General features: G+C 40.6%; 1 protein-coding gene and 1 non-coding gene across 2 annotated transcripts; both read left to right on the top strand.

Annotated features, from left to right (window-relative positions):
• Positions 1-653: 653 nt before the first annotated feature.
• On the top strand, positions 654-752 carry LOC140996904 (small nucleolar RNA U13). Its single transcript, XR_012178875.1, has one exon. It is a non-coding gene; the product is annotated as a small nucleolar RNA U13 (small nucleolar RNA).
• Positions 753-2,492: 1,740 nt separating this feature from the next.
• On the top strand, positions 2,493-9,074 carry mak16 (MAK16 homolog (S. cerevisiae)). The gene is made up of 10 exons (XM_073465387.1): positions 2,493-2,688; positions 3,364-3,413; positions 4,556-4,665; positions 4,759-4,823; positions 5,238-5,389; positions 5,884-5,938; positions 6,028-6,102; positions 6,358-6,468; positions 6,549-6,614; positions 8,240-9,074. The coding sequence occupies exons 1-10, from the start codon at positions 2,674-2,676 to the stop codon at positions 8,462-8,464; spliced, it is 924 nt and encodes a 307-aa protein (XP_073321488.1). The 5' UTR covers positions 2,493-2,673; the 3' UTR covers positions 8,465-9,074.
• Positions 9,075-9,156: the final 82 nt, after the last annotated feature.

Below are 9,156 nucleotides of genomic sequence, written 5' to 3'. Positions count from 1 at the left end.
TCTAATGACATGCTGAAAAGGAAGTGTATATATATACATATATATACATATACAAACATACAAATATATATAATTTATAACCAAATATATGTCCTGCAAAATATAAATTAATTTATCAACCATTATCTTATATATTATAGTTTTATATTGATTTCTTTTGTCTTCTATAAACATGTACTATTGCCATAATTAATTATATGTGCAGCATCCACTCACCCCTCACCACCATATCTACATATTTACACACACACACACACACATAGCCTATATATACACACATATATATACACACATATATATATATATAAACAAAATAAATAAATGAACAGCGAATACAAAGCCATCATGTCCCCAGTGAGGAGCTGATTCAGCTTGTGAATACTGCAGTTGTCCAGCAGAGCGGCCGCCAGGTGTCGCTGTTACATCATCTCACTGCGGTCCTTCCCATAATGCACCTCTCTTTACGCATGATAAATCTTTGCTCTTCTCGTTGTTAAACCCGACAAACAAACGCACCGTTCACTCACGGGTCGGTCAGTGTCAGGTGAGGTGGGCGGACGTGTTAGAGAAGTGCAGAGTACCGACACGCGGCACCGTGAGTCAAACAGCTGGGCAGCAGGTACACCCTGCGTCAGCGCCATCTTGAGTCTATGATCTTTCCAGTTCATGAGCATGATGATCGGTGCGTTCACGGACCATCCGTGACAGGTGCAGCCCTCCTTGTTACGCTTTGCGCCTCAGCCTTTCTGACCCTGGACTGGAAACATGACGTCACCGCCCCGGCGCTTTGTTCAAAGACAAATAATAATAATAATAATCACGGTTCAGATTAATCTTACGTCATCAACAACATTTAACTCTGACGTAACAGAAACTGTCAAACCATTTTACTGTTTAAATATTCCTGATGTTCTTTAATCAGCACATCTCTGAACTGCGTCGTGTCTGTTGATGTCACTGCAATTATACACGTTTGTTTGTATTTAATGTTCTTGAATAAAAAATAAATAAATAAATAAACACTTTACAAACACTGAAACATTTTTAAAAAGTTTTAAAAAAAAGCAGTCCGTCCTCAGCGCAACACACATCAACACACAAACACAACAAACATCGACACAACGCACCTCAGAGGTGTGCTAGTTAAAGGAAAACATTTGAAACACGTAAATAGTCAAATTGTTTTTGACAGTTTGTCTTTTTAGATTTACATTTTTTTGGATTTAAATTTTCAGTGGAAGTCAAATATGATTTTAATGTGTAACTGTAACAGCGGGGAGACGTTGGATTTGTTGAGGATGAGTAAAATATCATTCTTTGTTAGAGTGACATGTTTTTCAAGCATTTCTGAGGTGTTTCTGTGAGTCCAGCCAAAAGGCAGCAGTCTGAAACAATCTGTGAAAACACGTTCAATCACAGAAAGAGCACCTGTTGTTTACATCAGAGAAAGTGTTGTCTTTTACAGGACTGTACCTGTGAACTGTCAAATAAAAGCATCTAAATTCACATATTGGAGTTTTGATATAATCCAGATGATTTCTAATAAAAGTATTAGTGCACTTTCTATCAAACATAGAAACCCCATTATGTTGAACAACAATTAAATTAGATCAGAAATGAATGCAGAACACTTCCGGTTCCCTCTGCTGGTGCTGACTGTGATCCATGATGGTCCAACAAAAAAAAATTCAGTGATTATTTTAGGTGACCTAGTTACTTTAGTTGGCAAACATCTGAAAGACAATCAGGCAGGTTTCATGCAGATTTACTCTGATGGAAACACAATGGAAAGGCTGCAACAGGAGTGAGCAGGCCACGTCTACAGATACAGCATTTACAGTGGATATCAGATCGAGTGTCGGTCTTGACTTCAGAGCTTGTGGCAATATTATGGGCACTTGGGTCCCAAGTGTTCTCTGTCCCAAGGCGTCCCCCAGGGTTCGGTGCTCGGTCCACTCCTCTTCATCCTCTCCATGCTTCCCCTTGGCAACATCATACGGCGTCATGGTCTCCAGCTCTACATCGCCACCAAATCCAACGCAAACCTCCTCGCTCCACCACACAGGACCAAGCACCGAACCCGGGGGACAGAGCCTCCTCTGTAGCTGCCCCCTCCCCCCTCAAACACATCAGAGACTGTACAAACCTCACAACCTTCAAAACATTCACCCAAACTCACCTTTTTTAAACTGCTTTTAATGTATAACTTCTGTCTCTTTTTTATGCTGTGTTGTTTTTATTAATCTGCTTTTTAACCTGTAAAGTGTCCTTGAGTACCTTGAAAAGTGCTATAAAATAAACTTATTATTATTATTATTATTATTATTATTATTATTATTATTATTATTATTATTATTACTGTTATAATTTGGTGGATGAAAGAAGTCAGAAAAAACGTAACTTACCTGTGGGGGGCAGCACTGCGCCTCGGCTGCGTCGAGTCTGCCGGAAACATAAAAGAAGAAGAAGAAGACGCATCGCAGCCTGCAGAGACGTCACCCGAAGAAGAAGAAGAGCTCCGACCCATGCCAACAAAGATGGTGGCTCCCTGACCGTCCATGTGGCTCTGAAGACAAACACTCCTTCATAACTTCACTTTGACTTATTTAATTTCATTGAAACAAACGGAGGAGTCGGCGGTGAAGCTGCGAGCAGCTGTGAGAGGAAGTCAACATGCAGCACGACGACGTGAGTGTGATAAACTAGTTTGAAGGTGCTAATGTGCTGCTAAGGCTTCATGCTAACGCTAGCTTGCCGATGACGCTAACTATTCAAAAGCTCATTAATTCAAGTTATTTTGTATCAGCTGTTTGTAGCGGTACTTGCTCCTGGACAGTAATTATCTCTGCTGATAACACGGATAGAAATGTGATGTTTTGATGTAATTTGAGACACTGACACTAAGCGAGGTGTCCCCAGGTTTATCTGGTCAAATGTGACGCCAAACTGCGTTTAAAAAACGGTCTTTTAAAGTTTGTCTTGCTTCTCTGCAGACACACAAAGCTGGTGAAACATTTGTCAACACACATGTTGGTGGTGTTTTGTGAGAACTTTATTTCGGTCACACGTTACACATCGTCATGTGTCCATGTAAAGACATGCATGTGTTTCTCTGACCAACAGTCCAACACATCTTGCGTCTTTCAGTGTGGGACGCTTTTTATTTAACACTTTATAGAGTCTGATTCTTCATTAAAACAGTTGAAGTAAAACTGAACACAGCAGGGCTCTTTAACTATATGTCCAATATGAAGCTGGAAATTTGAAGTTATGTTATTAATAATTAAACCAGTGCTGCTGTAAACCAGTCCCCTCCTGATGAGCCTCAGTGTGTGTTTGTAATGTTAAATGTGCTTCCTGCAGGTGATCTGGGACATCATCGGGAACAAACAGTTCTGCTCCTACAAAGTCAAGTAAGTCCAAAACTTCATCTGCTCCATGTTCATTTATCTATTCATCTATTCATTCTGATCAATTTCTCACTGTGTTCGTCAGCGACTGGTCGTAATACACTTAAATTATTAACCAATTTAAGTGTAAAGTGATGCCAGGATTAAAAAGTTGCTGTTGGTACTCCACATTTTAATATCATACTGTTTCTTAATTGTTTGTTGAACTTGCCCCGACCCAGTACAGATATAAGGAGGCAAAAAATACTGATAGATGCAGTGATGCCTTAAATATGGTAATTAAACTCTTCTGACAAAGATGTGTAACAGCACCGTTTAAGACTAATACAAGGCAGCTGGCAGCTTCTTTGGACAAACGATGACAAATTAGGACAATTTAGACAATTCGTCCTCAGCACTCTGCCGTTAAAAATAGTTTTTATTTTATTGTGTATTCAACTTAGATAACTCAGAGTCGGACCTGGTGACAGATTAATAACTGTTTCTCTTATACATAAATATCCAATCTTCTCTTTTGCTTATGTAGATCACAGAGAAGGATCAGGATTAAATTGAGATCATTTCATAGCCAGTTAAAAGTTCCTTGTTGTACCTCCAACAATAAAGTTCATTGTCTAAAATGACATCAGTGCACTACAACAATAAACTTCATTGGGGAATTATTATCTAAAGTATCCCGAGCATCTTTTTCTGCATTAAGATTTCTTAAGAGAGTTTTCTTATCTGGCCAAATTGGACTTTTATGCCGACACTGACGTATCAGTGATAGATGATATCAGTCCGGCTCTACTAGTTTGTGTCTCTTGTTTATGTTTTACATTTGAGTTGAAACCAAAAATGTAAAAGTTTAAACTGTCGTATTTGTCTGTTTTTATTTGTCCTTAGTTTCATATTTATCTACAGTAATGTGTTTCTTGTGTTGTCCTTAGAGACTGGACTGATAGAAATGCAATCTTAACATGGAATATCTGTTACGAAATGTCATCATCACATCCTGGTTTTCTTTTGATTTGTGAAAATGAACCCAAACTAGTAGAAATGGAACAAAGTGAAGATTGTTTCCTGGTTGAGACGACAGAAAATCAGCTGGAGGTTTGAAACAGTTGAAGTTCAGGTGACATCTTGTGTCTTCCTCGTGTCTCCAGGACGAAGAGTCAGAACTTCTGTCGTAATGAGTACAACATCACAGGGTTGTGTAACCGCTCGTCATGTCCGCTGGCCAACAGTCAGTACGCCACCATCAGAGAGGAGAAAGGTAACGACCGACACACCGCCATCAGTTTCAGAAATGATCATTAACTGATGGAGTTAAACAGGCTGTTACTGACAGGTGCATTTCCTCTTGCAGGTCAGTGTTTCCTCTACATGAAGGTGATCGAGAGAGCAGCTTTTCCCGCCAAGATGTGGGAGAAGGTGAGCACGACACTTGTTCGTTTATCACAGTTGATTAAAAGTGTTTCAGATTGGGCACAGATGTTTGAGCTTTTAATAGAAGTGATGAAAGAAACGGGTTGTGTCAGAATCTGGTGTTTTCTGACGTCGAATCAAAAAGTGTTTCTGGTTGTTGTGGAGCTACTCGACCACCTGACGAGCACTTTGAAGACGAACTGTTTCTTGAAAGGATTTTAACTTCTGAGTTTTTTGGATTGAGCAAGCGCTTATTTTGTCAACTGAAGAACTTAACAGTGAATGTAATGTCAGAAAATGTATGTTTTAGGTAAAAAAAGTAAATAAATCTGTATTTCAACTTTTTGTGTGTGTGTGTGTGTGTGTGTGTGTGTGTGTGTGTGTGTGTGTGTGTGTGTGTGTGTGTGTGCGTGCGTGCAGGTGAAGCTCAGTAAGAACTACGAGAAAGCTCTGGAACAGATCGATGAGAATTTGATCTACTGGCCTCGGTTCATCAGACACAAATGCAAACAGCGTTTCACCAAAATCACTCAGTACCTGATCCGCATGCGCAAACTGGTCCTCAAGAGACAGTAAGTGCTGTTAACGTGTTAACGGACTATAACTTACGACAGGAAGTCACTGCAGAACCAACGAAACTCAAATAAGAAGACAAAGCGCTTGAGCTTTGTTATCTCTCTACATCAGACTGATTATCCTCCAGAAGGCTGCTCATCATGAGATATTTGAACACAGATATCGCCTCCGTATCTTCATGATGGAGGACTTGTTTTGCCGCTAAATTTGAAGATATTATTTCATGGGAGAACGACTGGACACGATGGGTTTGTCACAGTTTAATCCAGAGCGGACAGGAAAAACCTTCATTGATCCCAACAGGGGAAACTCAGGCAGCATAAAAACAGAAATCAGTTCAGATAAAAGTATAAGATAAAATATTTATTGGACCAATATATGTTTGTTTCTTGTGCAGCTCAATATATGTGTTAAACTCAAAGATGAAACACGTCGACTCAATTATTCTGTGAAACCTCAAGAACGTCTCAATGTCTGTTTGTGTTTTTAGGAGGAAGTTGGTTCCTCTCAGCAGGAAGGTGGAGAGGAGGGAGAAGAGGAAAGAGGTGAAGATCAGCTCCACACACACAACTGTTCACATGATGATGAGTCATGAATATTAAATGTGTGTGTGTGTGTGTGTGTGTGTTTGCAGGAGAAAGCTCTGATCGCTGCTCAGCTGGACAATGCCATCGAGAAAGAGCTGCTGGAGCGACTGAAACAGGGAACGGTACGACATCACACATTTATTAACACTTAACATGCTAATGCTAACTGCCAGATATCACAATGTGAACATCCTCTGTTAGCATGTTGTTGCTAACATGTGAGCTCATGTTAGCAGTTACCTTCAACTGATGAGTCTCTCCTTTCTGCTTCCTGATTTTAATTTCGTTTTTATTTGACCGTAAAGTTTGAAACAGAGTCTGAAACACGGCTGTGTGTTCTGGTTCTGGTGTTGAATTTGTTGTTTGTGTGTTATCAGTACGGAGACATCTACAACTTCCCGGTCCACGCCTTCGACAGAGCTCTGGAGCAACAGGACGAAGAGAGCGAGGAGGAGGAGGAAGAGGAGGAGGAGGAGGAGGATGACGAGGTGATGTCACAGGTCACAGTGTCTCGGTGTGTTTTATGTGTCGAGTCAGAAGACTGAATGTGTCTCCTGTCTGTCTGCAGGACGTTGGGAAGACCGAGTTTGTAGCAGAAGATGAAGTGGAGGAGAGCGACCTGAGCGACTTCGAGGTAAATCAAAGTTTAAAATCTTCGGATAAACACAAGAAATCCGTTTATAATCAGAATTTAAGATTTAAGATTGTCTTTATTTATCCCACAACGGGGAAATTCACATGTCACAACAGCTCGAGGTGCAACAGTACAAGAATCAGGTGTATCGTTTCAACTGAGAAGGAAAAATCTGATATTTTGGTGCATAATGATAAAAATCTCCAAGAAAAGTAAAAACAAGTTCTGCAAAAGTCACAAAATAAAATGTAAATTTATCTATTTAATTCATGCACAATGTGAAAACAAGTCTTTATGATGTGCTTTTAATGTGAAATCAGCAGTTATTTTGATGAGTGATCAATAGTTATATTTATAGTAAATAGTCATTTTTCAGACAAAAATCCCCAAAACTTCTTTTAATAAACTGACATAATGACACATTTAACAGGAGAAACCAGGAAATCTTCACTCAAACTGATCATTTGATCCATTATCTAAATAGTTGTGATTAATGTAATAAACAATTGATTAATTGTTGCAGCTCTGCAGTTTTTATTAATCTATAATTATTAAAATATAATAATGATAAAACATTTAAATCAAATAGTTCTTTTCATGAAACTCAGTGAAACTTTATCACATTGTGAAAAGTGGAAAAGAAACAGATTAAAACAGAATAATCTGTTAACTGGCTAATTAATCATTAATTCATTGCTTACAGCCTAAAAGCTGATGTGACCTCAGAGGTCCGGGTTCAACAGGTCACGTTGTTTTCACACTTCTTCACGTGACATTGAGCCTCTGTCCTCCTCCGACTCCAGCGTGGAAACTTTAAAACTGCAGGTTGGTGTTGGAGGTCAACGATGACACAGCTGCCCAGCGAGGGCAGAGACATTTCTGCTGAAACCACCTGGAAAGTCAATCGTTTTCACAAGAAAAGGGTGTTTCTGTCTGCTGCAGCTTAACACGGAAACACAAAGAGAAATTTATATTTAAAGTCTGTAACTTTGGAAGATGTGTGACTCTGAAGATCTGCTGAAGCTTCAGATAACGTTTGAATACATTCAAAAAGATTTAAGAACAGATCTCAGGGTCAGGGGGTGAAGCTTTTACAGAGGTTGAGGTTTGGAGACTGTCAAGGAGCAGTTCACCCAATCAGTAAAACTCAGCCATCTCCTCCTGATGATATAAAGTCAGGCTCAGCCATCATCTCCTCCTGATGATATAAAGTCAGGCTCAGCCATCATCTCCTCCTGATGATATAAAGTCAGGCTCAGCCATCATCTCCTCCTGATGATATAAAGTCAGGCTCAGCCATCATCTCCTCCTGATGATATAAAGTCAGGCTCAGCCATCATCTCCTCCTGATGATATAAAGTCAGGCTCAGCCATCATCTCCTCCTGATGATATAAAGTCAGGCTCAGCCATCATCTCCTCCTGATGATATAAAGTCAGGCTCAGCCATCTCCTCCTGATGATATAAAGTCAGGCTCAGCCATCATCTCCTCCTGATGATATAAAGTCAGGAGATGATGGCTGAGCCTGACTTTATATCATCAGGAGGAGATGATGTTAATAAATTATATGGAAATTGATTTCACTCTCGTTTTAACCCTGAACATGTTTGTGTTTCTTCTGTCAGGAAATGAACAAACTTAGGACGAGCAGCGACGAGGAGGAGCAGGAGTCTAGTGAAGAAGAAGAAGAAGAAGAGGAGGAGGAGGAGATGGAGGTGGAGACGAAGGCCTCCAGGTCTAAAGGCAAATCTCCAGCTAACGGCTCGGCGGCGAGGAAGAAGCGAGCGTACGTGGAGATCGAGTACGAGCAGGAGACAGAGCCAACCCCCAAGAGCAGAGCCACGTCGTGATGTCACAGTCGCTGCTGCCAATCAGACTGTTGCTGTCAGTGAGGTCAGCAGACTCTCTGCTGAGGACACGCCCCTCCATGTTCACTCTCTGCTGAGGACACGCCCCTCCATGTTCACACTCTGCTGAGGACACGCCCCTCCATGTTCACACTCTGCTGAGGACACGCCCCTCCATGTTCACACACTCTGCTGAGGACACGCCCCTCCATGTTCACACTCTGCTGAGGACACGCCCCTCCATGTTCACACTCTGCTGAGGACACGCCCCTCCATGTTCACACACTCTGGATCATCAGTGCGTTTCTGAAACTCACCGCTCTGTTCAGGTGTTAAGTGACAGACAACGTTTGAATAATCAGCTGTTGACTTAAAATCTGAACAGAATCAAGTTTCAGCTTTTCAGAAGAAACCTGCTGCTGTCTGCTGGTTTCTACACACAGACCGTCGGCCATCATTTACATGTTGATGGAAACACTGAACTGACCTGAGATCACCACAAACCACCCAAAGTGACTTTGACTCTCTTTTTTCTTTCTGCCTGTTTTGTTGAATATTAAATGTTTAAATGATCTTTGAAAACAAAAAATAAATCGACCTTTGGGGAAACGAATCCTCCCTGTAAACCTGCTTTTAACTGTTTCCTGATAATTTGGAGAAGATGTCGTAACTCTAAATATCTATTAGATCTAAAA

Source organism: Pagrus major, chromosome 5 (assembly GCF_040436345.1).
Source record: "Pagrus major chromosome 5, Pma_NU_1.0".
In the NCBI taxonomy this organism is placed as follows: Eukaryota; Metazoa; Chordata; class Actinopteri; order Spariformes; family Sparidae; genus Pagrus; species Pagrus major.
This window is presented reverse-complemented; position numbering and strand designations above follow the sequence as displayed.

Excerpts from the sequence above, each read along its gene's own strand:
- mak16 (XM_073465387.1), top strand. Across the intron at positions 3,414-4,555 it reads TTCTGCTCCTACAAAGTCAA|GACGAAGAGTCAGAACTTCT; the intron begins GTAAGTCCAAAA and ends TCGTGTCTCCAG. Across the intron at positions 5,390-5,883 it reads AAACTGGTCCTCAAGAGACA|GAGGAAGTTGGTTCCTCTCA; the intron begins GTAAGTGCTGTT and ends TTGTGTTTTTAG.